General features: G+C 51.0%; 10 protein-coding genes across 10 annotated transcripts; 6 read left to right on the plus strand and 4 right to left on the minus strand.

The window, feature by feature from the left end:
• Window positions 1–979: 979 nt before the first annotated feature.
• Window positions 980–2,864, plus strand: Aspvir_009842 (uncharacterized protein; the record flags this gene model as incomplete). The annotated part of the gene is made up of 7 exons (XM_043272980.1): window positions 980–1,172; window positions 1,238–1,282; window positions 1,345–1,536; window positions 1,647–1,792; window positions 1,846–1,905; window positions 1,961–2,215; window positions 2,268–2,864. 7 exons carry the CDS (start codon window positions 980–982, stop codon window positions 2,862–2,864), a joined length of 1,488 nt encoding a protein of 495 aa, XP_043128915.1.
• Window positions 2,865–3,388: 524 nt separating this feature from the next.
• Aspvir_009843 (putative histidine acid phosphatase) lies at window positions 3,389–5,181 on the plus strand (the record flags this gene model as incomplete). Its single annotated transcript, XM_043272981.1, has 8 exons — window positions 3,389–3,497; window positions 3,552–3,685; window positions 3,733–3,851; window positions 3,907–4,014; window positions 4,067–4,437; window positions 4,513–4,742; window positions 4,792–4,912; window positions 4,976–5,181. The coding sequence occupies 8 exons, from the start codon at window positions 3,389–3,391 to the stop codon at window positions 5,179–5,181; spliced, it is 1,398 nt and encodes a 465-aa protein (XP_043128916.1).
• A 309-nt stretch (window positions 5,182–5,490) lies between these two features.
• On the minus strand, window positions 5,491–7,342 carry Aspvir_009844 (acyl-CoA synthetase; the record flags this gene model as incomplete). The annotated part of the gene is made up of 3 exons (XM_043272982.1): window positions 5,491–6,860; window positions 6,917–7,218; window positions 7,311–7,342. 3 exons carry the CDS (start codon window positions 7,340–7,342, stop codon window positions 5,491–5,493), a joined length of 1,704 nt encoding a protein of 567 aa, XP_043128917.1.
• A 700-nt stretch (window positions 7,343–8,042) lies between these two features.
• On the plus strand, window positions 8,043–10,366 carry Aspvir_009845 (putative ABC transporter; the record flags this gene model as incomplete). The annotated part of the gene is made up of 2 exons (XM_043272983.1): window positions 8,043–8,778; window positions 8,835–10,366. The coding sequence occupies 2 exons, from the start codon at window positions 8,043–8,045 to the stop codon at window positions 10,364–10,366; spliced, it is 2,268 nt and encodes a 755-aa protein (XP_043128918.1).
• Window positions 10,367–11,086: 720 nt separating this feature from the next.
• Aspvir_009846 (exocyst subunit EXO84) lies at window positions 11,087–13,286 on the minus strand (the record flags this gene model as incomplete). Its single annotated transcript, XM_043272984.1, has 3 exons — window positions 11,087–11,483; window positions 11,544–12,822; window positions 12,896–13,286. 3 exons carry the CDS (start codon window positions 13,284–13,286, stop codon window positions 11,087–11,089), a joined length of 2,067 nt encoding a protein of 688 aa, XP_043128919.1.
• Window positions 13,287–13,645: 359 nt separating this feature from the next.
• Window positions 13,646–14,285, plus strand: Aspvir_009847 (TOM complex receptor protein TOM20; the record flags this gene model as incomplete). Its single annotated transcript, XM_043272985.1, has 3 exons — window positions 13,646–13,703; window positions 13,765–14,010; window positions 14,080–14,285. The coding sequence occupies 3 exons, from the start codon at window positions 13,646–13,648 to the stop codon at window positions 14,283–14,285; spliced, it is 510 nt and encodes a 169-aa protein (XP_043128920.1).
• A 1,137-nt stretch (window positions 14,286–15,422) lies between these two features.
• On the plus strand, window positions 15,423–17,128 carry gel2 (1,3-beta-glucanosyltransferase gel2; the record flags this gene model as incomplete). Its single annotated transcript, XM_043272986.1, has 5 exons — window positions 15,423–15,431; window positions 15,520–15,650; window positions 15,725–15,824; window positions 15,882–16,166; window positions 16,223–17,128. The coding sequence occupies 5 exons, from the start codon at window positions 15,423–15,425 to the stop codon at window positions 17,126–17,128; spliced, it is 1,431 nt and encodes a 476-aa protein (XP_043128921.1).
• Window positions 17,129–17,601: 473 nt separating this feature from the next.
• On the minus strand, window positions 17,602–21,054 carry Aspvir_009849 (F-box and WD domain protein; the record flags this gene model as incomplete). The annotated part of the gene is made up of 2 exons (XM_043272987.1): window positions 17,602–20,639; window positions 20,703–21,054. 2 exons carry the CDS (start codon window positions 21,052–21,054, stop codon window positions 17,602–17,604), a joined length of 3,390 nt encoding a protein of 1,129 aa, XP_043128922.1.
• A 545-nt stretch (window positions 21,055–21,599) lies between these two features.
• Aspvir_009850 (MRX complex nuclease subunit) lies at window positions 21,600–24,013 on the plus strand (the record flags this gene model as incomplete). Its single annotated transcript, XM_043272988.1, has 2 exons — window positions 21,600–21,615; window positions 21,669–24,013. 2 exons carry the CDS (start codon window positions 21,600–21,602, stop codon window positions 24,011–24,013), a joined length of 2,361 nt encoding a protein of 786 aa, XP_043128923.1.
• A 247-nt stretch (window positions 24,014–24,260) lies between these two features.
• Aspvir_009851 (acyclic terpene utilization AtuA family protein) lies at window positions 24,261–26,238 on the minus strand (the record flags this gene model as incomplete). Its single annotated transcript, XM_043272989.1, has 3 exons — window positions 24,261–25,772; window positions 25,824–26,158; window positions 26,211–26,238. The coding sequence occupies 3 exons, from the start codon at window positions 26,236–26,238 to the stop codon at window positions 24,261–24,263; spliced, it is 1,875 nt and encodes a 624-aa protein (XP_043128924.1).
• Between the last annotated feature and the right edge of the window lie 1,100 nt (window positions 26,239–27,338).

Consider the following 27,338-nt stretch of genomic DNA (forward strand, 5'->3'; position numbering starts at 1 on the left):
TTATCCTCCTTTGATCTTTCCATTCCTGCCTATTTACACTATGAACAATAGATCTTCTAGAATCCGGATCCCAAATTGGTTCCTTCGAATAGGCACAGAGTTGGCGAAGGATGGGGAACCAAAGGACATATACTTTCTTTTCTGCAATTGAATCCTCGAAACAGTTTTGAGTCCCTAATGTGGACATTGGGAACAGGAGCATCTCATCCCCATCTCCCTTTACGACTTGTTCTCCGTGCCACGGCTTCCTTAATGCGAGTCAGTGACGAATTTCTGAAAGCCTTTTGTTTTCTCATACTCACTTGTAGCTATTTAGACGACGATGGAGATAGGGATATCTTATAATATGTATATGTATATCCCAGAATATCGCTGGCCCTAGTGCCTCAACGCTCTCAGACAATGGCTGGTAATGATTCCATTACCTGTGCGGATGGCGTGATAGGGAGCAAGTCAGAAGAATCTGGCTTGGCTGCTGTGACGCGCAGGTTGAATTCAAAGCACAAACAAGACAGTTGACCCTTTTCCCTGTTTTCTGCGGTTCGACGACAATAGTCTTTGCTTTGTGCTGTTGACCTCTAAATATGCACTCCACCTCCGCAATCTCATGATGACATCGCGGAGGTCCAATTGCTCATCAACAATGGCTATCAGATGTCTGCACAAAGAGTGCTCTATTTCACATTGGCTGTCTCGGTCGGGATTATTTGTCAGGAATTCGATAGACGCTTTTTTCTTTTCTTTGGCTATCCGGGATCGTCGTTCCCCAGTCCACGTCCGTCATAATGCCCCTATCGCGCAATTACGACAAGGATGGTGTGCTGTGTCCTGTATGCCGTAGAAGCGCTTGAATGCACTCTCTCTCAGAACGTTCTTAATAGCTATCTATTGCCTGTCCCGGGTGATACCGTTCTAGCGGAAATTCCATCAACTGTCTCATTGTCGAGCAACACCCGACCAGGTAGAGCTGCCCGAAACTATGGCTCTAGTTGAGGAAAAGACGAGTTCGAAGCCTGCATCGCTCCCGGTGAACGCAAATTCGCTTTCCCAGGGCAGCCTCGAAGGAGGTCAATTCGATATCAATGAAAAGGCGTTGCTGCGTAAGCTGGATTACCGATTGCTTCCACCATTGACAATTCTATATCTTCTGTCCTTCTTAGACAGAAGCAATGGTACGTAGATTTTGGATTAACTGATTCGATATAAAAAGTCATTATAAAATGCTTAAAGCTTCTAGTTGGCAATGCTCGCTTGGAGGGTATGGCTACAGATATTGGAATGAGTGCGTCGCCTTGTTCCCCGGCTATTCGCAGGATTTTATGCTGATGATAGTGTGGTTTAAAGCGGGCAACATGTACCTTACAGGTCTCACACTGTACTTTATTGGTTACGTCGCTTTCGAAGTCCCCTCCAATATCGTGCTCAAGAGGACTACACCTCGGATATGGCTCCCGACCCTGACATTGCTCTGGGGCATTGTTGCCACGCTTCTTGGAGTTGTTCAGAATTACACTGGATACCTCATATCACGGACAGGTAAATTGATAAACATTCTGCACATGTTCAAAAAAAGTGCTGATTTGAAAGGGGCCCATGTCTCAAGGGGCCTTGTTGTCCGTTGAGGCGTGGCCCTTCCACGTCTGTAGCCCTGGGGATTGCTGAAAGTGGTCTGTTTCCGGGCGTCGTCTTCTATCTTTCCATGTGGTATAAGCGAAATGAGCAGCACTATCGGGTGGCACTCTTCTTCAGCGCTGCATCGCTCGCTGGTGCTTTTGGAGGCATTCTTGCCTGGGTTGGTACAACGCAAACCGGAGGAAAATTGACATCCTGTTGACCATCTGCCAGGGTATTGCGCATATGCGTGGTGTTGGTGGTTACAATGGCTGGAGATGGATCTTTATCTTGGTACGGCGCGATACCAGGCGTTCTTAAATTATGATTTGAGCTGACTAGCTCGAAGGAAGGACTGGCAACTGTCGTCATGTCCATTGTCGCTTATTTCTGGGTCTACAATTACCCTGATACTGCAGAGTTCTTGTCGGACAAGGAGCGCGCGTTCATCCAATTCCGCCTGACGAACGACAGTGATGCCACTCGGGACGAAAAGTTCAGTTGGACGGCAGTGTTTGATGCATTCAAGGATGTTAAGGTTTGGCTGTACGGGCTCTGCTTTCACACGATGTCTCTGCCCTTGTACACACTATCGCTGTTCATGGTAAGGATGCGTCGACACCCTAGACTATGTCGCTATCTGACTATGAATGTAGCCTACGATTATCAAGGAACTGGGCTATTCCGCTGCCAAGGCCCAACTTCTTACCGTTCCCCCTTATGCCATGGGATTCATTTTGACAATCACCGTGGCAATCCTCTCTGAACGCACTCGGCGCCGCGCGCCATTCATCATTGGGTCGACCACGTTCGCTTGCATCGGATACATCCTTCTCCTCACATCAAAGAGAGCGTCCGTATCCTACGCCGGGGTCTTCTTCGCCGCTGGCGGCATCTATCCTTCGGTGGCCATCGTGCTGTCTTGGCCGGCCAACAACGTCTCCGGGCAGACCAAACGGGCTATAGCCAACGCGATGCAGATCTCGATCGGGAACTTGGGAGCTGTGATGGGCACGCAACTCTATCGGACTGAAAGCAGTCCGTGCTACTATCTTGGCCATGGATTTGCGCTAGGGTACCTTCTTGCGAATATTGTTGTGGTTAGCGTCCTGTGGGTTGTGCTGAACCGGGAGAACGTCGGTAAGGCTAGGCAGAGAGAGGCAAAGGGCATAACTGCACTTATCGGTGATATCGGGGATGCAGGAGGCGATTTCCAGGGAGACAGAGATTCTCGATGGATTTTCCAGACTTGATCAATGCTCATCAAATGTAACGGCATTCACGTCGTGCTTGGCGTTGGTGTACGGTTCTTCTTGGTGGATTACCAATAGCAAGCGTCCAGTGCGTTATCTCGGGTATCTGCAACCTCTACAGAGTAAGGTTCTAGAAACACAAAATTAGTTAATTTAATGGTCCAAGGAGATAGATTGAATGCATGGTTGGCGCAACGGCTACTGGACGCACGTGGCGGATCTGCTGTAGGTGAACGGCCTGCCGCGTCAACACTCCGCAGTCTAGGCACTTCCCCTTCTCACCACCGTCGAACAATCAACCGGGTCAACCGAGACATCACCTTCGGCTACAAAGAACCGGTGGAGACACTTGACGCGCGATGGATCGAATTTGTCCGTGTTCGACGCTTGTTTTCGAGGAGGATGTTGTTGGATATCTTAAATACCACGAATCGCACCATGGAGGCTGTTGAAATGTCTCACAGCCAGATATCTTCTCTTCTTTACATAGTCTCAATTGAGGGTCAAACTGACAAAATCGGAGAATGAGACCGACTCTTCAGGCTCTTTGGCTTTTAAGCCTGGGCTGTGCAACCTCAGTTCATGCTTTGGAGCCTCTTGAGCACCTGGGAGCTAATTCTCCATGGTTCGCTGGTATGATATTTTCTTGAAACAATGTTATTTTCCTATACTGATCTACGTGAACAGGACCTAATGTCAATAAGATCTCGTCTGACGTTCCAGATCAATGCTCCGTTGATCAGGCGATCTACGTTGTCCGCCATGGCAGCAGATATCCTGATCCTGGTGCCTATGCACAGTGGCAAGCGCTTTACAATACTGTATGTCTCCTCGGCATCATAACATCATCCAATTGCTGAGTTTATAGTTCCAATCCGCGAACTTCAAAGCCTCTGGGTCATTGAGCTTTATCTCCGATTGGACTCCGGTGTTGAGATACCCTGGTCAGCAGATAGCGCAAGTCTCTCTCACTGGGTATCAGGAACTGTGAGTATTTTCTGTCAGCCAGCACTTCTGAAGAACGATGCTGATACACTTATAGGTACAATCTTGGAGTCGATCTTCGGTTTCGGTACCCTGAATTCTACAAAGACAATACGCCATTCTTGCTGTGGGCGAACGACTATCAGCGCACTATTGACTCTGCTAGGTATTCCAGAGAACCCCTATCTGCAACACTAGACTCTCCTAATATTTGACAGGCTCTTTGCTCGTGGCTACCTCGGACCCAACTCCACCTACGGCGACATCTATGTCGTCAATGCTGACGTTGCAGCAGCCACCGGCAACTCTCTTGCGACATCCGACATGTGCCCTAAGTTCAAGGACACCAGCGGAGGCACCTATGCCTCGACGTGGGACAAGATTTATCTGCCACCCATCACCAAAAGACTTAACAAGAAGATCTCTGGTAACCTCACTCTAACCGATGACCAAGTCTCGATTTTCCCGTACCTCTGTGGTTTCGAAACCCAGATTACCGGCAGCACCAGCCCCTGGTGCGATGTCTTCACGCCCAATGAAATCCTTCAGTACGAATACCGTCAGGATCTTCGTTACTACTACGGCACGGGTGAGTGATCCCTATACGAATAGTACAAAAAGACGGGATGAAACGAACAGCCGCTGAATCCATTCTCAATCTCAGGTCCCGGCGCTGGAAAGAACATGACCGTCATGCTCCCCGTCCTCCAGGGCATCGTCAACCTGCTCGAGGACGGCCCAGCAGCGACGGCCAACACGGCCACCGGCACGAGCAAGCTCCCTCCTCTCATCGTTGCCTTCACGCACGACAACCAGATCAACGAGCTCGCCTCCCTCCTGGGCGTCTTCGACGAGCAGGAAGCCCTTCGCGCTGATAAAATGGATAAAAAAAGGGTATGCTAGCTTTTCCCTTATCCAAATCATCTCTAACGGTTGCCTGTAGATCTACGTCAGCACTCGCGTAAACCCTATGCGGGGGACCATCGCCTTCGAGCGTCTCAACTGCACATCCTACGGCAAGACCTCGGTTAATGTCCGTATCCGCCTGAATGACGCTGTCTACCGTAAGTTTGCCCCGTTGCATCTGCCACCGTATGATATTACTGCAGCGAGACTAACGTCCATAGCTGTTCCGTGTTGCCGCTCTGGACCTGGAAGCAGCTGCCCGCTCGACCAGTATAACGCGCTGGTGGCCAGGAAGAGGGAGCAGTATGGTTCCTTTGCGTCGGTCTGTGGCCTTTCCGAGGGCAATGTTACCACCGCCGCTTCGGACGGAGCTGTGACTTTCTTCAATGACTTGACCCTTCCTTTCTTGAGGGTTGTCAAGCCTTGATCACATTCACTTGCCTGGTTTCTTGTTCTTTGTAACATTTGTATCCATTACACAGTCCTTACTGTTTCTCTGTATGATTTACAATGTGTAGTACATACATAATTTATTTAGAGGCACGTGGTCTTTGAGATTATGGGCATTCCACCCGCATAAGGCTTTCTTCTTGCAGATGGTCCATGGCAGTGTATAGCTTGTGTGGAGTAATGAAGACACTATTGAGGCTTCCAGTCTTTGTCAAGGAAAAGTTATATAGAAGGCTGTGACTCATGACGCTTACGTTATATGGTGAAGTCCAGCGATGATTCCAGATCAAGCCTTATCAGGCCAGTACTTCTGTACGATTATCTTCTTGTTCACCTTACCCATCGCATTGCGCTCAATGCTGTCCACGATTTTCAGCACTGTCGGAATCTTGTAAGGGGCCATCTCCGGTTTAAGTTGCGCACGAAGGCTCTGAAGTTCCAGCGGCTCGGTCTGCGGCGACGTCAGTTCATGCTTTGCGAGAGACGTGCTCAAGACAGGCAAATATCTCACTCCAGGCCGTTGCTTGACAACAGCGGCGACTCGCTGGCCCCATTCCTCGTCCGCCAGGCCCACAACAGCAACTTCTTCAATTGCATCCAAGCCGAGCATCTTCCGTTCCACCTCTAGAGCCGAGATCTTGTAGCCGCCGGACTTGATCAGGTCCACCGACGCCCGGCCTTGGATGAAGTATGCGCCCGTATCATCGCGCCGTGCGACATCCCCGGTCTTGAACCAACCGTCTGCAGTGAACTCCCTGGCTGTCGCGTCGGGCTGTCGCCAGTATTCGAGGAAGACGTTATCCCCTTTGATCTCAATCATGCCGTCCTCGTTCGCGGACTCGATGATTGCGCCCGTTTCCTTGTCGACCAGCCGCACCTGTACGCCAGGCAGGGGCCAGCCGACGCTGCCGTCTATCCGCTTGTCGACGTCCAGCCCGCAACTGAGCGCCATGCCGATCTCAGTCATGCCGTATCGCTCCAGAAGGGTCTGGCCTGTGATTGCGGCGAACTTGGTTTTGATAGGGGTGGGGAGAGCCGCGGAACCGCTTACGATGAGCCTCAAGGCGTTGGCGCCACTTCGCGCAGCGGCTTCCTTGTCTGTGCCGCGAATGTTGGCCTCGAAGTAATCGATCAATCGAGAGTATATCGTCGGAACTGCCATGAACATTGTAGAGGAGCCCTGATCCTGCCACCGGTTCCATATGACTTGCGGGTCGAATTTGGGGTACATCTCGACCGTAGCTCCGCTGAGGAAACTGGCTGTTAGACCGTTGATAATCCCATGGACGTGATGAAGCGGTAGGACATGGATGAGGTGGTCGGACGGGCTGTACTTCCACGCTTCGACAAGGCATCCTGCTTGGAAGGTGATGTTCTTGTGCGTTGTGACGCAACCTTTGGGTTTGGATGTTGTACCAGATGTGTAGATCATCAGCGCCCTTCGATCCAGGGAGGAGACAGGGCTGAACTTAGGCAGAGAATCGGATGAAGGATCATTTTTCGCATGAAAAGGCTGGAGAGCCATGAATGGTACATCCTTGGTTATTGACTCACGTAGCGGCTCCTTGAACTTGTCGAATGCAGGGTGCAGAATGACCAAGGACGGCTCCGAGTCATCTATTGTGTAAAGTAATTCCTTGACCGGGTGAGTTGTACCTTTAATTGGCATTGATATTAGTAGTCTTACGACGGTCACCGGTTACAAGACGTACAGAGGGGCACACAAACGCCGCCAGCAGCCCAGATGGCCCACTGGGTAACCACATAGTCGTATCCATTCGGGACCAGGAAGGCGATGCGTCTTTCTTCCAGATCTTTCAGCCTCAATTCCTCGAGAATGATCTTTTTCAACGCTGCCGTATCCACTAAAAGCTGTGTGTAAGTGAATTGCTCCCCTTTGGTCGCATCTATCACCGCAACTTTCCCCGCATTGTGCTGCGAGACTTTCTGTGCCTCAAGAAATAAGGGGAGTGAGGGAATTGAATCTAATGGAGAGACTCCTTGTGACTCCGAACTGCATGAATAGATGTCAGAGTCAACCTATGGATATAGTGATAAAGATAGTGATCTATAACAAGTTGAGGGGCGGACCTTCACTTGACATACCGGCCATTAGTGATGAGGGGGTCAACAGTCATGTTATCTTGTCTTCGGGGTAATGATAATGGCCGAGATTCAGGGGATTCAAGAGAAGAAAAAGTTAAACAAGTATCACCCGACGAAGGACATTCGGAAATTCCGAAGATCGCTTTCCCAGTCATCCACTCCGTTCGTACATCGATTATGAAGTAGAATCAAGTGAGGGGAGTCGATCTTAGCCGACGCTTATCGGAGTTCGGTCGTCATCCGGCGACACAGAGATGGGGTAGGTCGAACGGGGCAGGAAGGGATAAAGAGATTTCAAAGAGCGCAGATTGTACATTGCGCATGTTGACAAGGAATGCTGAACTAGAAAGTCTGTGGGAACTGAGGGTATATATATCATTTGGGCCTAGGGTATCTTGGAAGATCGTAATGGTCCATTTATGTAAGGCATTCTATTCTGCGATTATCTCGGATGCATGCGTAAGGTGTAGGTGTCCAATCTTTCCCTTGCCAGAACGCTATCAAGTCGCCTCCGATTTTGCACTATGATTCTTTTTTGATTCTTTTTGATTGTTGTTGATTGCATTGCTTCCTATTTGACTCCAAAAACTACTCAGAATGATCACGTGGCCAGGCTCGGGGATTGCAGCCTCGGACTTAAGGCCGACCACGAGCGACTCGGAGATCAGCAGTCAATCGTCATTCAAGCCGAATGCGACGGCTCCTTGAGGGAGCGACAACAAATTCAAGAATATGCTGCTCAGACGATCAATATCGCGCTCCTGTCACTTCAGACCGTCGAGTTTCATCCGCATTGCTCGCCATGGCTCCTCCTTGGCACCGCCGCTAATTCGCATCCAAGATGGCACTTTTTACGAAAACTATCCTAATCCCAACGATGCGGCCAAAGGCCGTAACCGCCCTCTCTTCCAAAACTTAAATTTTGTCCTACCTTCGAAGCCAACTCCTTCTCCCACCGAGGGCAAGGAAAGTCTACAACATTGGGCTGTGATCGGTTCGTTGGGAAGAACCCAGCTGCTTGATGTCCTCCGCGGCCAGTACATCTGCCTTCCGCCCACCGCTCGCAGTTATCCTTTCCTTCTCACGGACGAGATCGCGGCCAAAGATGCTCGGTTACGGTTTGTGGGAAATGCAATTCAATACATTGGATTCAGTGGGGAGGGTTCAGAGGCAATCGGTGGCACTCGGGGCGCGTACCTGAGCGCTCGGTATGAGAGTCTTCGGGAAGAAACCGACTGGACTGTCCGCCAGTATCTTCGGGGTCAAACCTCTCTGAATCCCTTAGAGGGAGAAGAGAATGGAACGGTCCGAAATGAGGAATTGTTGGCGCAGGTTATCACCGACTTGCGCTTAGGGGAGCTGCTCGACATGCCCGTTGCCAATCTGAGCAATGGCCAAACAAGGCGTGCGCGGATCGCAAAGGCCCTCCTCAGTGAGCCAGAGCTGTTACTGCTTGATGAACCTTTCAGTAAGTCGCTCTGCGTAACAAGGGAACTTATGAGAAGGGTGTTGACATCCCCTTAGTGGGCCTGGATCCAGCTACAGTTCGGAGTATTTCCGGTCTTCTCGAACGCCTAGCAGTGAAGGCCTCGCCAAGATTGATCCTCGCCTTGAGGCCGCAGGACAATCTTCCGGATTGGATCACCCACATTCTTCTTCTCGGAAACTCCAACCAGATCCTGTTCCAGGGCACAAGGTCGGAAGCGGACAAAGTCATGCGCGTCTGGAAGCATCTTACAAAGAAGGGCAGGACCCCAACACTCAGCGAAGAGGAACAGAAGATACTGCAGGAAGCTCGAAAGGATATGGAGTCGGGCTCTCTGGATCGACAACTGCTCTGGGATCTCAATCTTATCGAAACTAGCTCGAATCAGAGTAACGCAGTGACGACTCATGGGGGAGAGCCGCTGATCGAGATGGAAGGTGTCCGCGTGCAATACGGCGACAAGGTCGTCCTTGGCGGCTGGAAGCAAAGGGTCAGCGATCAGAAAAAGGAGGGACTGCATTGGACCGTTCGTCGCGGCCAGCGTTGGGTGGTACTTGGGGCCAATGGTTCAGGGAAAACCACATTACTGTCCTTGATTACATCAGACCATCCACAAACCTACGCTTTGCCGATCAAGGTCTTTGGGCGCTCGCGTCTGCCCGAGGCGGGCAAGCCGGGCATTTCGATCTTTGAACTTCAATCGCGCCTTGGCCACTCGTCCCCTGAAATTCACGCTTTCTTTCCCCGTCAACTTAGCATTCGCCAGGCCATTGAGTCTGCCTTTGCTGAAACATTCCTTGCCAAGCCGACTTTGGATCACGAACGAGACTTGGACGTAAGTGCGGTGTTGAGGTTCTTCAAAGCCGAATTAGACCCAGACGCAGCCGTCACAACTCAACAGAAACCACCTGGTGTGAATTACCGCGCTATGGACTTATTCCCCAATATCGGACAACTCAAAACCACCAAAAATCGCGATTTCGTACCGACAGACTACGATGTTGAGTATGCCGACTCTGTACGGTTCGGAGAACTTAGCACTGCGCAGCAACGCCTCGTGCTCTTCATTCGGGCATTGATCCACAAGCCAGATATAATCATCCTTGACGAGCCTTTCTCCAACATGTCTGCGTCCCTCAGAGACAAGTGTATCCACTTTCTCGAGGCTGGTGAGATGCGCGGCAATCTCAAAACCTCCATCACGAGGCGTACAACAAGCACGGAGGCTACATGGCTCAAGGGCTTCAGCGCCAAGGCTGGTGAAATACGGCACCGCGGCCTATCCGACGAACAAGCTCTCATTATGATCAGCCACGTTAAAGAGGAGATCCCTGACAGCGTCCGATACTATATGCGTCTTCCGTCCCATCCCGGCGACGGAGGCGAGCCACTTGACTTCCGGTTTGGGGTCTTACAACGAGGCAGTGTCATGAGTGATTCCAAGATTTGGGATCTGGCATGGTCTCCTGCTTCGGCGTTCGATAAAGCAGCCAAACCAGTACGGCAGAAAAAATCTTCCGCTAAGAATGGGCGCCATGACGAGAATATCTATGAATGGTACACGATATAATAAACATTGGTTGGCGATAGATATAGACAAATTCTACATAGCATACCTCACATGTACATTAGTTCTCTGAATCTAGCGAAACCCTAACTCAGGCCCTGTGTGCAAAAGCATCGGTACAAATAGCACCTACTCTGTTTGCTAACAATCAGTTCAGCATCCCACCTCTCATTTCGAGTCTATGTTCCAAAGCACAGAAGACCACAGAGAATGGAATGGTTTTTTACGGGATCCTGCTACAGATGAGTCCTTTCCCCGCAAGGTTTCTATCCTCCCTGAGCCAACCAGAGAGATTCCTTAAACGCGGGTCGACCTTTGACCACACTAGGTATGTGCTTAACTCGGATCAAACGGTGTCTATCCCCATTCCCCAGACCATCCTAAATGCATCGACAGCCCCGATCACAAGCTAGATACAATGAGGGGTCGACCTTGAACAGTCCAGAATCTTCAGCCACGAGGGCTTAATGCTCATTAATCAGGTTACACGTACGAAAGATCCTAGCCGGGGATCCAGTGTAGTATATTGGCCCTTTCCGTTCCATAATACCTTCAGCTATAATCAGAAGGTTTCCTAAACTTGCAGAAGGGTTTGAGAGTCTTGGTTTGTAGGTATGGATTGTTACTCATGTTTGAGTCTGATCGAAATCTAAAAGAAATTACCTAGAGCGCAGCTCGCAGAGAAGAAGAAACCCCTAATATCCTGACCTCCTGATATCCTTGTCAAAAAGCATGGTCCCGTGCAGCATCCGCCAGCCCCGAAATGAGAGACTCGGATCGAGTCATCTGTGGCTTCTCGCCACCATCATCATGCAGATCCAAACCCTTGGCAACAAGGTCGGCGAAGTCTACACCCACTTCGGTGAGAGAGTCGGCATGCTCATGTACAATATCGATGCATCTCTGCCAGACAGTCGTGCCTCGCTGTACGCTGCTGAGCTGCCGGGTGAGAAGGGCATTGAATCCGTCCAAGTGGTGTTTGGCCCACTTGATGCAGGCACTCGTCATAACAGACGGGAAGCATTGCTGGTAGATGTTGATTGTGTTTTTGATCAAGGTGAAATTGACGTAGGAAACCTGGAATATATAGAGGGGGAGATCGCCCTCGAAGACGCATGCCCTAGATCCGTCTCAAATTAGTCCTAAATTCAAAATTGGGGCACTGGCGATAAAGACTTACCGGACCCGTTTGGAGATCACATCGGATCGGGCTTTCAAGTAGGCCTCCCGAGCCTGATCCTCAAAGCCTAGACGAGTGAGCCAGGTAACGTTCGTCTTGGTGGCATTCAAGAACGAGTGAGTGCCAGCTAATGCTCGTGATAAGACACTGGCCAGCTTCGCCGCGCGTTCATCAACCTTGCTGTTGATGATTTGCTGCGCAACCGAGTTCCCCTTCAAGCCCCTGGCTAATTTTCTAAGCCGCTCAATGCCAGAAACTGCTTCTTCGAAACGTTGAAGGGCGATATCGATGTCGAGTTCATCCACTTGTCCATCCACCCATCGAAGATTCTGCTGCTTTCCATCAACATCAATGCGAACTTCGGGCTTGTCGCGGGAAGCGTCTGAACCATTAAGGAGATCAGACTTTTGAGAAACGGAATGTCTGACGCCTGCATAGCCAAATCCATCAGTGGGCTTGGTGGCCGTTTCGGTCTCGGACCGCAGTGTTCGCCGAAGGTCCTCCACCGCTTTTCGAAAAGTCGCAAGAAGCTCGCTCTTGTCGGAACTATCCCGCTTGTCGTGGCGATACGTGAAAGTCTTTGAGCCTACTCGGACATTGATTGCATTTGCGATACCCCGCTCTTCGGCTTCTTCGCGGGCTGCCCCGGTGCCCATATTAGCGCCGAGGTCGATCATGTCAACATCTTGTAGCGGCCAACACGCCTCGGCGACAAGTTTCGTCGGAACCGGCCCTCGATGGTTGGGGTTGCTTTGGTCGACTCGCTTTCGCTTTTTCGCAGCCACCAGTAGATGGTCGTTCAGAAGCACGATGTGAACAGGGCGCCTAGGCTTCCACGTGGCCGAGTCCAGCTCGACCCACTGCCCTGTCTCCATCACAATATGCCGGCCTGGCGCTACAGGCAAGAACTTTTGTGATCCCTCAACCGTCTTCCATAGTGTTTGAAGCTGGACATTCCACATGCTTTCGAGATTGGCCACTGAACTGCGATTCGCGTTGCGCTTCGGTACCCAGTCATCCGTCGTCGGTGACATAGGATTGGGGGCATTTCCAATAGCCGTCTGGCCCAGAGCGGTGGTGAGTTCCGCCATCAGAGTTCGAAGCGTCCGCATCTCGCCTTTGAGCTTCTCCGCCTCCTTACTGATCTTGATGAACTGAGTGCGATTCTGGTACACATTCTGCTGAAGGTCGGTGGACGTTCTGTTTCTCACTTTCCGTAGATTGTTTTGGTAATCTTCGATTTCTTCCTCCGTAGCATTGGTGAGCAGGTTTGCTACATCTACAAGTTGGCATGCTGGATTAGCCTACATGAGATCTGCCTAGAACGGTAGCTAAGCTTCACAGAGACTCACATCTGTCTACCGGCAGACTTGGATCCCTCAATGCATTCAAATCAACTTGCGGGGGCCCGGAGGAGTCCGAGGACGGCTTTTTGCTGGCTTCTGGAGGACCCAATCCGCCATAGTTGCTTGCTGCCGTAGGGAGACCAGGGACAGGGGGGGCGCTGGCATCGAATTCCGGAGCTTGATTGAATCGCGTCGAGTATCTCCGCTTTACTAGATCTGAGGTCGCGCCATTCGTGGGGATTCGCTCGCGCGACACTGACTGAGAGATATTGTTTCCCTGGCCCGAATCGGTACTCTTGTTGTTAGGTGGAAGCGGTCCGGTTATGGGCTTGGGAGCACTGATCTGAGGACGAGCGCGGCGCGTTCTACTTCGGAGGGTCAATCCGCGACCTTCCATATTTTGAGACTGAAACGCTTAGCAAGCGGGATCGATTCGATGATAACCTATGAACAAGCTGAGGAAAAGCGCAAGCATTGCAATATGACGAGCTGTTTGTCACAGGTAGCTGTCCCGTTGGGCGCTCAAGCGGGACAGAAACCCCGAGGCGGAACAATAATGATCCCGCCCTTCAAAATTATCGCGGCTACCCGGTTACAAGCTCAAGACGGGCGTCACCAAAACTTCCAGTCGTCAAAAAGGGAATACCTTGCCATCCCTCGTTGGAACTACCTGAGGTTATTTTGTTTTCTTTTTACTTCTCCGATTGTATTCTACCCTTTTAATTTTAACTAAATACCTCCTCTCTCCGCACCAACATGAAGACTTCAACTTTGGTGGCCGCTTCTGCCGGCACCATCTTGACCGGCCTCTTGGGTAAGTGCCGAGGAAATCCATCGATCGCATATATTCAAATCACGGTTGACTCATCCTGTAGCCTACGCTGTATACTTTGACCACAAGAGACAGACCGATCCGGAGTTCCGCAGAAGCCTGAAGAGAAACAACCGTCGACTTGCGCGTGCTGTCAAGGAGGAAGCAGAAGCCCAGGGAGCGATGCAGCGGGAAGCCATCAAGAAGGCAGTCCAGCAGGCCAAGGATGAGGGTTTCCCAACGGACTTGGAAGAGAAGGAGGCCTATTTCATGGGTCAAGTTGCTCGCGGAGAGTCTCTGTGTGCCGAAGGTACGATCAACATCACAAGTCATCACGGTGAATAACACACAAAGTCAGCTCACACACCTTCGCATCTAGGCTCCGACCAGATTGAAGCTGCTCTGTGCTTCTACAAGGCTCTCAAGGTCTACCCTCAGCCCAAGGACCTGATCTCGATATATGACAAGACCGTCCCTAAGGATGTGTTGGAGATCTTGGCCGAAATGGTCGCCATGGACGCCGGTCTTAAATTGGGTTCTTTCACTGGCGAGGGTGGCAGTGCTGACAACCACGGCGTCGAATAAATGCCATAAGAAGGCGGCCCTCCACAGCACTTTACCCTCCGCGTCTCCGTCCTTCGCCTTTTCCGCAATAGGAGTCTTGGCCTTTGTTTCTTGAGCTTCCGGTCCACGTTGGGCCGTGGCCTGGTCACTTCTCCAGACTGACCTATCTGATTCTCCTTTCATCAAATTTCTCTCTCTCACGTGGTGCTTGCAACATCTCCACTACTTGTGACCTTTCTTCTTCCACCACCTGTACATTTGCATTGTGTCTTGGCCGCCGATGTGGCGGACCATCTTGGTATTTCTCGGCGCCATGACTTTTCGTTCTATTTATGTGTATTTCTCCCCTTTCGCCTATCATCGGTTCCTTGGCCCCGAACCTGGCCAGACACCACATTTTGCTGGGTGGCTGAGCCCCGGTAGTTCCTCTGTCTCCGAATGCTCCGTTACGATGGGTCTGCTTTGGGTTGTATTTTAGAAGGATCAGTAGTTCTAGCAGGGTGAAAAGACGGTCTTTGAAGAAAAAGTAAAGTTCGGTTAGCTGTTGTATTCTCTTTGAGGTTGTAACTCATTCGAAGGCAACCAGATTCTGAACAGGACGACTCAAGAACATCCAAGACGGATTTGTATGATGTCTGACTCGTTAGGATCAATGGAATGACCCAATCCCTGCCGCTGCAACCCTGTGTGGCCCTCGAGGTGAGACGCTGGCGTAGTGGATGAGCCGGACTGCTGTTAGCGCCGCTTCGGCCGCGCTGTTTCACTCTCATGATGCTCCACTGTCCTTCATTGTGCCCAGCCTTTAGTCTTCATAAATCGTCTAATTTAACTCCTGGGCGCTTGATAATTACTCTTGGCCCTATCTGTTTCCAAAATGAAGATCTTGTTCAGCCCTCTTCCCCTTACTACTCCCTTCTTCATTTCTGTTCCTTCATCCTCGAATTCTTTCTCCTTGTCGCGTGGGTTATATCTTTTAATCGCCACGATCGCTTCCTTCTGTTCTGTTTACACGCCTCCCTAACTTCAGTCATTCTTTTGAAGACCCTTGAACCCTTTAACCAAGCCCCTCTTTTTTGCTCCGGAACTCTGTGGAAGGGTCCATCCAATCGTTCAGCATCTAATCCCCATCGGGTCAATACTATTCTACCACCTTCAAACATGCTTCCGGTTCGTCACACGTCAATTTCTAATAATTTCATTATATTGTTCTTGCGCTGTTTGATCTCTTGATTGGTATACTGAGATTGATTTGCAGACTTACGTTCGCCTTTTCACGGCGGTCTGCGCTCTCGCGACCACTGCCAGCGCCGTCGTGCCCATTGCGGTTAAGGGAAAGGACTTTGTGAACAGTGAAACCAGTGCTCGGTTCCAGATCTTGGGTGTCGAGTAAGGATCTACTCTCTCCGATGCTCGACCATTAGAAGGCGGAATTGTTGATCGTCCGTTCTCCCGTCCAACAGCTACCAGCCCGGCGGTTCCTCTGGCTTCACCAAGGACAAAGATCCTCTCAGCGATCCTGATGCATGCTTGCGGGATGCCGCTCTTATGCAGCGTTTGGGCGTAAGATTAATGTTGTTTTGTTGAGGAAAATTTGATGCATTACTTACGCGAAAACAGGTTAACACCATCCGTATCTACAACTTGTCGCCGAGTCTCAACCACGACGAGTGCGCATCCATCTTCAACGCAGCTGGTATCTACATGATCCTGGATGTCAACTCGCCCCTGTCTGGCGGATACCTCGACAGGACCGACCCTGAAAGCACCTACAACGATGTCTATTTCCAGCAGGTCTTTGGCGTCGTCGAAGCGTTCAAGAACTTCCCCAACACCCTGGCCTTCTTCGCTGGAAATGAGGTCATCAACGAGCAGAGTGTCAAGAACGTTCCCACTTACGTTCGGGTATGTTCATTTATCCCAACAACTTGCGATTGCCTGTCCATCTGACACTTTTATAGGCGGTTCAGCGTGACATGAAGGATTACATCGCAAAGAATCTTAACCGTACCATTCCTGTTGGCTACTCTGCCGCTGATATCCGTCCCATCCTCATGGACACCCTCAGCTACTTTATGTGCGAGGACAACGCCAATTCTCACTCTGACTTCTTCGGCCTCAATTCCTACTCGTGGTGCGGCAACTCGTCCTACACCAAGAGCGGCTACGACGTCCTCACCGAGGACTTCGCCAGCGCCTCTCTCCCCGTCTTTTTCTCCGAGTACGGCTGCAACCAAGTCCAGCCCCGCTACTTCACCGAAGTGGAGGCCCTCTACGGCCAGGAAATGACCCAGTCCTTCTCCGGCGGTCTCGTCTACGAATATACCCAGGAGGAGAACGACTACGGTCTCGTCCAGATCAACGACAACGGCACCGCCACCCTCCTCGTCGACTACGACAACCTCATGACGCAGTACAAAAAGCTCGACATGAGCCGAATCCAAGCCTCCAACACAACCCAGACCTCCGTCAAGGCCCCCAAGTGCGACTCCTCCCTCATCACCAACTCCACCTTCACAGACTCCTTCGATCTGCCTAAGAGGCCCGCCAAGGTCCAGAAGATGATCGATGACGGCCTCTCTGGCGCCAACACCGGCAAACTTGTCGATGTCAAGACCACCGAGATCACTCAGAAGATCTACAACGCCAATGGCCAGGAGATCACCGGCATCACGCTGAATGTCCTGGCTAGCGGCGAGTCCAATACCCCCGGTGCTCACAGCTCCGGCTCAACCTCTGGTTCTTCCAGCTCGGGCAGCAGCTCGTCTTCGTCCGGCTCTAACAAGAAGGGTGCCGCTGGCACGATTTCCGTGCCCTTCGTTAGCCTGCTGTCTGCTGCCTCGTTCATGGCGTTCTTCATGCTGTAATCGGTTAATATTCTTGTCTCCTGGTTTATATTCTTGCTAAATATTTGAGAACATTTTGTCTTCGTCCAGGCGGCCATGTAACCTCGCCGCTGCTTGGGGCTTTCAGACACAGTACATTCTTGTGCAGAACATATAGATCAAGCTCTGATATAGTTTTCTTATAAGACTTGGCTATTTTTTTGTAGCTATGACAAAGCCTTTGTTGCCTGATATGGAAATTTCATTTGCTAGGAAATACTTGTACAGAGAGAGATGTTAAATCGGCATTATGTTCGACGTGATCTTTCAAAATTGAATCATATTGATTGTATGAATTGGGAAACGGCGAAATGTATGCCCCTATGCTTTGTTGATAGGGCATGAGAAAATACTCAAGATGATGTAGTCGATGTAAACGATTAGTAAGATCTAATGATTGAAGGTAAAAACGAAATCTGAAATCAGCTCAGAAAACAAAACAAAAAAAGGTTCATCTACAAAGCTCTTCCTTTGCCTTTACCATTGTCCGAGGCTGGTGAGAATGCACTCCGCGAAGGATATTCCTCGTGTTGCTGTTTCTCTGTTTGCCCAACACTCTGGCTCTCCGCCAGGCTCAACTGTATTGCAAACTCCAGATCGTCGAGCTCATGCTGGCGACTGCTTTCAGCGCCGGCCAATTCGCCTGGTGAAATGTAACCGTGACTTGATTGAAACTTTTTGGAGTACTTCAAGGGAAACGAAGAGTTTTCCTGTGAAGCTCCCTCGTCGAGCAAGCTCAGGCGGATAGCTTCAGCAATATCAGGTGCAAGATCATCGTCGACCGTGTCCTGGTACGGAGAGGATGAGGACGAATAGTCGTCTGCTGCGACCGAACTATCATTCCGACCGATCGTGTCACTTGGAGAAGTGCTGACCACCGAGCTATCGACCGCTTCACCACGCTTAAGGGCTTCACTAGCGAAAGCTTCTTCGCTCAGTAATTGTGCGTAGGCGAGAAGTTGCTCCTCGCTAACGTCCGGCCCCAATAGATCGACACCAAACCGGTTGCTGAGAAGTGCCTTTTCCTTCGCTTCGGCAACTTTCTGTCGTTCCATTTCCACCTTTTCGTCCTCTATGTAGTCCTTGAGGGCTCCACGGCCACTGCTGCTAAATCGTTGGCCCTCGGCCGTCATGTTGCTACCCCTGTGGCCGCGGCGAAGTCGGCGCTTACTACTCTTGTATTGATCTGCGCCAGAGGAGCTAAAAGCCCAGTACCGCAGGTGCGTTCCCAGAGCGACCATGCCTCTCAGCACAGTCGGATCCGGATCAAGGCATATGGCTCCGCATGCAAAGAAGTTATTGCCAACTCCATGCATGGAGGCTTCTGCTTGCACTAATCGGCGGCGAGCTCTGGAAGAAAATCGTGAGTTGATTGTCCGAATAGGCCGTGTGGTAGAGGCAAGGGGATCCCATGCTTGCACAAGTCCGTCGTTACCACCGTGCACCAAATATAAGGATGTCAGGGCAACACATGACACCTGTGGTGAGTCGGTTTGAATGATCCTTAGCGGCGACACGGAGTTGATAACATCGGTACTCTTGGCGGAGGGTGCCCGTATATCCCATACGAACACCAGACCTGTGGCGGTACCAACAGCGAGGTATCGTCCTCGATTTCCAGGCACTTCGGGGTTCGAGGACGACTGCTTCATGTGCGGCAATGGGGACGACATGGCCGAAGAGAAGGCCGAGCCACCAGACATCCCCAGCAGTGGATCCTCGTCAGCGGTCAGGACGGCATAAGTGGAAGAATCCAAGGCGCTTGTAGTAATCCGGACGGACTTTCGATCGCCGAAGCCAAAGTCTGACAAGCGCCATTCTGTGTTTGCAACCGAGAAGACTGTATCACTGAGGCAACTGGAAGATCTGGACGGAGGCAGACTACTCGCATCCGAAGCAGAGGATGGGATAGGTGTATGGCTAGGTCCACCAAAAAGAGATCGAGATGTAGCATCACCAGTGACATGAGGAAAAGAAGCCGCTGGCAGATCGGACTTCAACATGACTCTGGTGAACCTGCGAATCGAGGCTTTTTCACCTTCGCCAGCGCCGCGAGCAATAACCATGATTGATTCACCGGCACCGTGGCCGTCATCACCAGCAAAGTCGACTTTCAGATCGCGTCTCATATCCCAGCCTTCACAAATCTTTCGGAAATGTTTGGGTCTGAATTTCAGAAAACGCTCAATCTCCTTGGTTTCGGCAGCTATCTGCTGTTCATCCAGCTTCATCGAGTCCGATGACGAGCTAGGGCTGTAGCTTCCATCGACAGGGTCCCTGTTGAAGGGGTCTGATCGTGCAGTCCGCCTGCTCGCTTCTATGAGCTCCCATCGAACACTTCTACCAGTCTTCCAAGCAAGCTGATCGGTTTCCTCTGCGCTCAACTTTGCATTATCGGGTTGTCGAGGTATTTCTGTTAGGTAGAACACCTCTCCAAGAGCATTAAGAACCGTTGCCCATATCCTGCCATGAGAGGAGCGTTTCTTGGAATAATTGTCATCAACAGCGATACCAATGATGGGGACTCCGGGGCAGAGAGCCCATTTAGCAGTGACCTGGCCTCTCTCAAACCGTTTCTCATAAGTAGGATGAGGTCCAAGGGCATAGGCCGTAAGGATACCAACAGACGAGCCAGATAGAATCCCAACCAAGCCACCTGTCATCTTAAGGATGTGCGAGGACTTGGCGATCCAGACCGCAGTGATTGAAGTTGTCGCCGGGCTGAGCGCAGGGACGCCCTGTTGTGGTTGGGAACTTGATTCCGCGAGTCCAAGGAAACGGCCACGCTGCTCCGTAGTCGAGATGAAGTAACTGCGGCCTTGCGGACAACCTTCGCCATAGACCATGCCATATGGCTCACTGACGTCCATACAGTTGGGTTGCCCAACAAGGTCGCCGGATCCAAGGCCGTATTCGGTATCGCCAGGGAACAAGTCCGCGAAATGCCGGAACAGCTGATGATCTGACAGGCCCCATGTACCGACTTTGACAGTCGAGGGGTCGCTAGCGGATGCAATCCCCTGCTCCGACGCACCATGAATAAAATGAGGCTCTCTCTTGGCATCTTCTGCGCCGAAAGATCCACCGAGGTGGCTCACGGGGTACATAAGCTGTGAAGTATAGGTGGCTACAGCGCTGCCATTACGTACATTGGCAGCCCGAACCGTCCCATGTTTCTTGGAAGGCTCAAATTGAGCTGGCTTGCCCCTTGAAAGCGATCTTAACAAGCGAGTCCTCAGAATGTACTCGCTTCTCCACGAAGCTAGCGCAGTCAGTCTCGAGAAGTACCGCTTATTTGAAGCCACGTTATCCGAGCCGTCCGCTGCAGAGAGACGACCGCCATTTTCCACAGTGTACGGACCCGGGAAGTACCGGGAGAATGCGATTCTCCAGGCATGAGGGGTCGTGACCAAACTATAAAAGCGGCGGGACACAAGTGAGATAGACGACAACGATGGCGGTGGCAGATGAGAAAGAATGTGAGTCAGGACCTCTGCGCGTTCCAATCGTTAGCTCGTTGATCGTTAATCACTGCACTAGGAAAATGATGACGTACCATTGGGTAAGGCTCCCAGAGATATACGCGGCTGAGAATTGAAATTTCCTCTCTTGGAGTGATAATCTGCTTGCTTGCTGGGAGACTGCGGGATGGCGTTCCTGTACTGACTGGCATCGCTGACAGCCGCCGATGAGTGCAGGAGTGGATCGGAACTCATCGTGTTCAAGGACGAGGGGATGTCGTCCTCGGCGCCAGCGTTGGAGTCTCCGACTCCCTCATGAGGAAGACCGGAGACCCGGTAATTCTCTCCGTAAAGTTCATGTCCATGCTGGGTGGGGTTGAAAGCGTCTCCGGATGGCGATTCTGCTGGGGTACTCGAATGGGGAACTGCAGATGGCTCTGATTGCATAAAAAGGTCTGGTAAGGTTGGAGGGACAATGTAGGCGACTGAACCAGCGGAGAATCCTGGATCAGCCGGGATGATGGTCAGAGAGGAGCGACGAAGGAAATGCGACAGAATCGATTGCTGAGATAGAACTCAAATGGAGGGTTGGAGGGGAAATCAAGGAATGAGTCAAGATTCAAGATTCGGATGGTCGATGGCGAGGGCAGACTTTCGCGTCCCGAGACACGTGACGCGGTCGCGCCTTGGGGGCAAATTGCTTTTTCGTCGGCAATAACAGCATGAGAACTCCAAAAGATAGCAATCTAGGGAGAAAATTTCAAGCTCCTAAGTCGACTATATTGATCAGGCTGAGATGGCAAGTATTTCATGAAATCACATTGAAAAAGGGTTGGCTGTGTTTGTTGTCTGCAGGCAGCACTCTTCAGGCATCCAAGCAACTGTCCTCTGTAGTTCACATTTAAGCTCTTGTTGCTCTTTGGTTACTTTGAAAAGTTCGCAGTTACTCCTCCATTTCTGCACGCATGTGTGACTAGCTCTCTGCTTTGAATATGCCTGGCATCAGTGGTAAGCAGTGATTTATAAAAAGCCATTCCAGCTTCAAAGGCTGATTCGCATAGACACGGAAACAATCCGCATTCTTGTATCAACCGACAACCATGTCGGGTACAATGAGCGAGATCCAATAAGGGGCGATGACAGCTGGAAGAGCTTCCATGAGGTGATGTGTCTGGCCAAAGAGCGAGACGTGGACATGGTACTCCTTGCTGGAGATCTTTTCCATGAGAACAAGCCGTCCCGAAAGTCCATGTATCAAGTCATGCGATCAATCCGAATGAACTGCTTGGGTGACAAGCCTTGTGAGTTGGAGATGCTCAGTGATGCGAGTGAGAACTTCCAAGGGGCGTTCAACCACGTCAACTACGAAGATTTGGACATCAACGTTGCCATTCCGATTTTCTCAATCCATGGAAACCACGACGATCCGTCAGGCGAGGGTCATCTGGCGGCCTTGGATCTACTCCAGGTGTCAGGGCTGTTAAATTACTACGGTAGAACACCGGAGTCCGATAACATCCATATCAAGCCAGTGCTGCTACAGAAAGGGCGCACAAAGTTAGCTTTGTATGGTATGAGTAATGTGCGGGATGAGAGGCTTTTCAGAACATTCCGAGACGGTAAAGTGAAGTTCTATCAGCCTTCCATTCAAAAAGACGATTGGTTCAACTTGATGTGCGTACATCAGAACCATCACGCATATACCGAGACAGGCTATCTTCCAGAAAATTTCCTCCCAGAATTCCTCGACCTGGTCATCTGGGGCCACGAACACGAATGCTTAATCAATCCAAAACTTAATCCGGAAACGAAATTTCATGTAATGCAGCCTGGATCGTCGGTAGCGACGTCCCTTGTTCCTGGCGAAGCGGTCCCAAAGCACGTCGCGATTCTTAGCATCACTGGCCGTGAGTTCAAATGTGAGCCAATCCGCCTGAAATCAGTCCGTCCGTTTGCAATGAGAGAGATTGTGCTGTCAGAAGAAAAAGGCGCGCAGAAGTTGGCTCGTAAAGAGAACAACAGGACTGAAGTTACGCGCTTCCTGATCTCAATTGTCGATGACCTAATCGAGGAAGCCAAAGCGGAATGGCTGGAAATGCAGGATGAGGCAGATGAAGATGAGGAGCGCGAAGTTCCATTACCGCTAGTGCGGCTTCGTGTTGAGACATCCACGCCAGAAGGAGGCAGCTATGACTGTGAGAACCCTCAGCGCTTTTCCAACCGCTTTGTGGGAAAGGTCGCCAACGTGAACGACGTGGTGCAATTCTATCGGAAGAAGAAGAATACTACGACACGCAAGAAGGACGACGAAGTCGATGAAGCCGCCATGTCTCAGCTATCCACTCTGGACACCGTCAAGGTGGAACAGCTGGTGCGCGAGTTTCTCGCCGCCCAGTCGTTGACTATCCTTCCGCAGAATTCTTTCGGAGACGCAGTGGCTCAATTCATCGACAAAGATGACAAGCATGCGATGGAGATGTTCGTCAACGAGTCCCTAGAAGGCCAGGTCAAGCATTTGATGAGCTTAGATCGTGAAGGCGACGACATGGATGAAGAAGAACTGGCCCAGAGTTCTATTCAAAAGGCCATGGACAAATACCGGACACAGATGGAAGAAATGTTTTCTCGGGGGATAAAGAAACGAAGCACACGGGGCAAAAAACGTTTCAAGCCAAAGCCCGACGGATGGGACACCGAATTCGACGGCGAGTGGGAGGATCAACCAGGCGCTCTAATTCACTCTGATAATGAATGTGGCGATCCCAACGAAGAGGAAGCTGCTGAAGACGGAACAGAACCCCAAAAGACTGTGTCGAGTCGTGGTCGTGGTCGCGGCCGTGGACGAGGTGGACGAGCCGCAGCGACTACCACATCTCGTACCACAACTAAAACACCAGCAACAAAGAAGAGCACTCCTGTGAAAACGACAAGAGGTCGAAAACAGCAAGTAGTCTCAGATGAAGACGACGACGATGTAGTCATGCTAGATGACGATGAAGAGGATGCCGCCCCTCAAGCCCTCTCCAACATTGACGAGGACGAGGACGACGATGACGACTCGCAAGCCCTATTCGTCAAACAGCCAACAACAAGGACCCGCAAACCAGCTGCAAGCTCGGTAGCTACAAATCAGCGCCGATCAGGACGCAGCGCGGTGTCACCGGCCCCGTCTTCAGCGACCATTGGCGGCACGGCTTCTGGTCGAACAACTGGCAGAACGGGACAAACACAGACGATGCTGAATTTTGTGGGTTCTCAAACCAGTACCCGATCACGTGCTGCTGAAGCATCGAAACCAGCATCGAAAACTAGTCGGAACACCAGAGCTGCTAGCGTGGCCAGTGAGGATATCGACGATGACAGTGACGCTTTCGAGCCTATGCTGAGTTCCAGAAGACGGAGGTAAAGTATTGATGGCAGGCATGATATTGAGGGGCTGGGAATAACATCCTATCTGAATATATTTTCTTCTTCCATCCTTAAGAAGCCAATGCGCGTCTTATCGGCTGTATTGCATCTCTATGGCGTTCAGGCAATTACAGGTCTTATGTTTGAGGAAAATAACAACCATTCTTCACAGTGCTTTGATCTCGATGCTCATGAACCCTCATCTGAACTGGGTTTTGTAGGAGACTATAACGCCACATCCACGCCTACAACTTTCCCCTATTCAAAAACTTCACAGGCAGGTCCACCCATTTCGCCCGTAAATACTCCGCCACATTCTTCCCCAGAAAATCCACCGTGGTCGTGACCCCAACTCCCCGATCTAGCAGATTCCGAAACAAGAAATGCACAGCCCGTAGATTCGGCAGCTCGAACCGTTCAATCTTCAACTCTGGATTCGCGTTATACGCATCACCCAGAAGCTCCTTCGCTTTCGGGGTGGAAAGCAACGAGCGGAGCCAGAGATACTCGTCGTTATGGCGCACCCAGAAACCGCAGTTGGCGTCTGGGCCTTTGTCGCCGGAGCGGGCATGGACAATCCAGCCTAGGGGGCCGCGGGTTGTCGGCCCGAAATCGGCTTGCGGATTGGCGGGGGAGTGTGTGATGGTCTGCGAGGGCTGTCTGGGAGGGTATTGGCGGGTCGTCGGGGGAGGAGGGATATCGATGACTTGATTCTTCCAAGGGAGGTGGGCTTGGTGCTTGATGTCCTCTTGAGGCAGGAGTGTGACATAGTACTCGTGGACGGGTTTGGGGAAACCTTGGCGCAGGTCCAGGTGGAAGGTGGCGCCGGGGTATCCCTGCATGATGTTGTCTGTGATGGGACGGAGGAATTGGGAGGGGGCGACGTCTTCGGCTCTACGAGCCTGTGCGACGACTCGGAAGGTGACGGTAGCGCTATCTTGATCTCTGGGGTCATCCGGTGACGAGCCTAAGGTGGAAAACTTCAAGGCCGAGAAATTGGACGAATATGGCGCGAGGAGGCGCCTAATCTGGTCTTCTAGCATTCTCGCCTTGGCCGCGATGTCTAGTCCGACCAGGAACCAGGAGACTTCTGCCTGGAACCCGCCACGGGCAGTGATGCCGACCTTTGTGGTTGGCGGGGGTGGCGCAGAGCGAACGCCGCGTAAAGCAACGCGGTTAACACCCAGTTGTTCGAAATGGATGTCCGTCAGTATAGCAGTCACATCCGAGTTGAAGTACCACGGGCCTTGGATCTCGTACAGCAGTTGCGAGGAACATGTGTCGACGGTGACAGCGCCACCGGAAGAGTATGATTGCTTCGTGATGACCACCTGGCCGTCTGCCGAGATTTCTGCAATGGGATATCCGACGTTGGTCCAGCCATCACCACCGGCGATTTCTAGCATTTTGAAGCCCGTAAAGTTGCCGCCACAGACGTAGGTGCTGCATTCAATGAGGTGGCCAGCCACGAATGCGTTCGCCAATTGATCGAGGTCATTACGGTCCCATCCATGATACCAGTACGCTGCACCAATCACGGGCGATGCGTCTGATACCCGTCCACACAGAACAATGTCGGCTCCTTGAGCGAAAGCCTCGGCGATTCCGAGACCTCCTAGGTAACATTGGGCGTATATCGGCTCAAATGACCATTCGGAGAGTGTCTCGCCCGTGTAGACGTTGCTAAACTTGGATTTGCCAGAGCATAGAGATTCTTTGATAGTAGGAAGAACTTCATCGCCTGATATCCAAGCGACCTGTACCCAATCAGTGTATGCTTTCGATGCAAGCAAGAAATATTTACTAACCTTTAGCTTCAACCCTTTGGCTTGTATCATTTGCGCTACTACCTTGTACAACGCTTCAGTGTCAGAATTTCCCGCATTGGCAGCCAGCTTAATCCCATGTTTCGCCAAATCCTCCAGCGCCGGTTCTAGGGCCAGCAGGAAGGAGGGCTCATATCCCGGCATAGCTGCATCTTGTTTACTCTGTGCTTGCAGCTGGCCAACCTTCCGTGCTGCCCCTGTGGCCATGTTGGCTTCGCTCATGAAGTCCGCGATGATCACATCGACTGGGTCTTGAGGATAATTGCGGGCAAACTCAGCAATGGCATGGCGCCGGTCAGAGGCAGAGCCCGAAGCACCTTATTCAGTCAGTATCAACGCACCGAGCACGGTCACAAATCACCAACTCACCTGCGATGCGAATCGGGCGAGTCCTCATCGTGTCAGTCTGTGAGGCTAATTCTGATATAGCAAGCAGTTTTCAAAGTTAATGAGCAGACTTGACCAGCAAAAACTGCTCGATCCAAAGGCTAGACACATATGATCGAAAGAGTCAACTGATGATGTGGTGTATAAATTGATTGTATCTGGTTGGATTCGGATGTAGCACCGAGGGAAGATGGCTCGGTCGGTCCTCGGTCTGGAATGCGGGGTTAGCGTCAGCATCCGAGCATACAATCTGGGGGAATGCATCTGCAATAACACCATCGAGCCTTCATTCCTTTGAAGATGACTCCATCTTTGTGGCTCATGCTCGAGTTAACAGTCTGTCTATCAAACATATTAAAATGTGATCCGGAGTTCTTGTACAAAATCAAGCGACCACCCCACTCGTCAATTCACTTGCTTAGCATAAAAGCTGATTCAATGGCAACCAACATCCCCTGAACTTTGCCTTCATATAGCTCATAATTTTCCGATGTCCTGCACAGCTTCATTGATTCTCTGATTGACTAGGCCAACCACCTCTTCAGAGCCCTTTATCTATACGGCCTGATGTTTTCCCTGTATAATATCCACAGAAGTGCTTGAAACGCCACATGCGCTGCTTGCATCAAGTCATCCCGAGCGTGTGGAACAGTAGGTGAAGGGCTGGGTGTCAGGTCAATAAATTTAACAACCGCTTTGCTAGTTCACAAAACCAAGCATGAGACAATGGAATTCGACTATAAACCAAGGCATATGTTCTGATATGATTGATTGAGTGCTTCTAACATTGCCTTTGCTTGAGTATAGGGCTTTTGGGTCTTTCAGGCCTTGACTGGAAAATCTGACATCTTCAATAAGCTTGAAACAGGCACTGGCTTTTATGATAAGTAGCTAATGTTGATATGTATCGTCATAGCGCACGAAAGGCCGATCAGTCTAGGTTCAGCACATCAGCAGAAAAGGAGACATTATTCTGAGTTCGGGAGCCATCAATCATTTAAGGGGTAGTTAGAGGGACACTGGACAGTGGAGACATGTGGTACTTTTATGGAGCATAGTGCCAAGTGTCAACTCATATCCCTACTTTCTTCTTCAGGGAGGTCGTCCATG

Source organism: Aspergillus viridinutans, assembly GCF_018404265.1.
Source record: "Aspergillus viridinutans IFM 47045 DNA, scaffold_9, whole genome shotgun sequence".
Classification (NCBI taxonomy): Eukaryota; Fungi; Ascomycota; class Eurotiomycetes; order Eurotiales; family Aspergillaceae; genus Aspergillus; species Aspergillus viridinutans.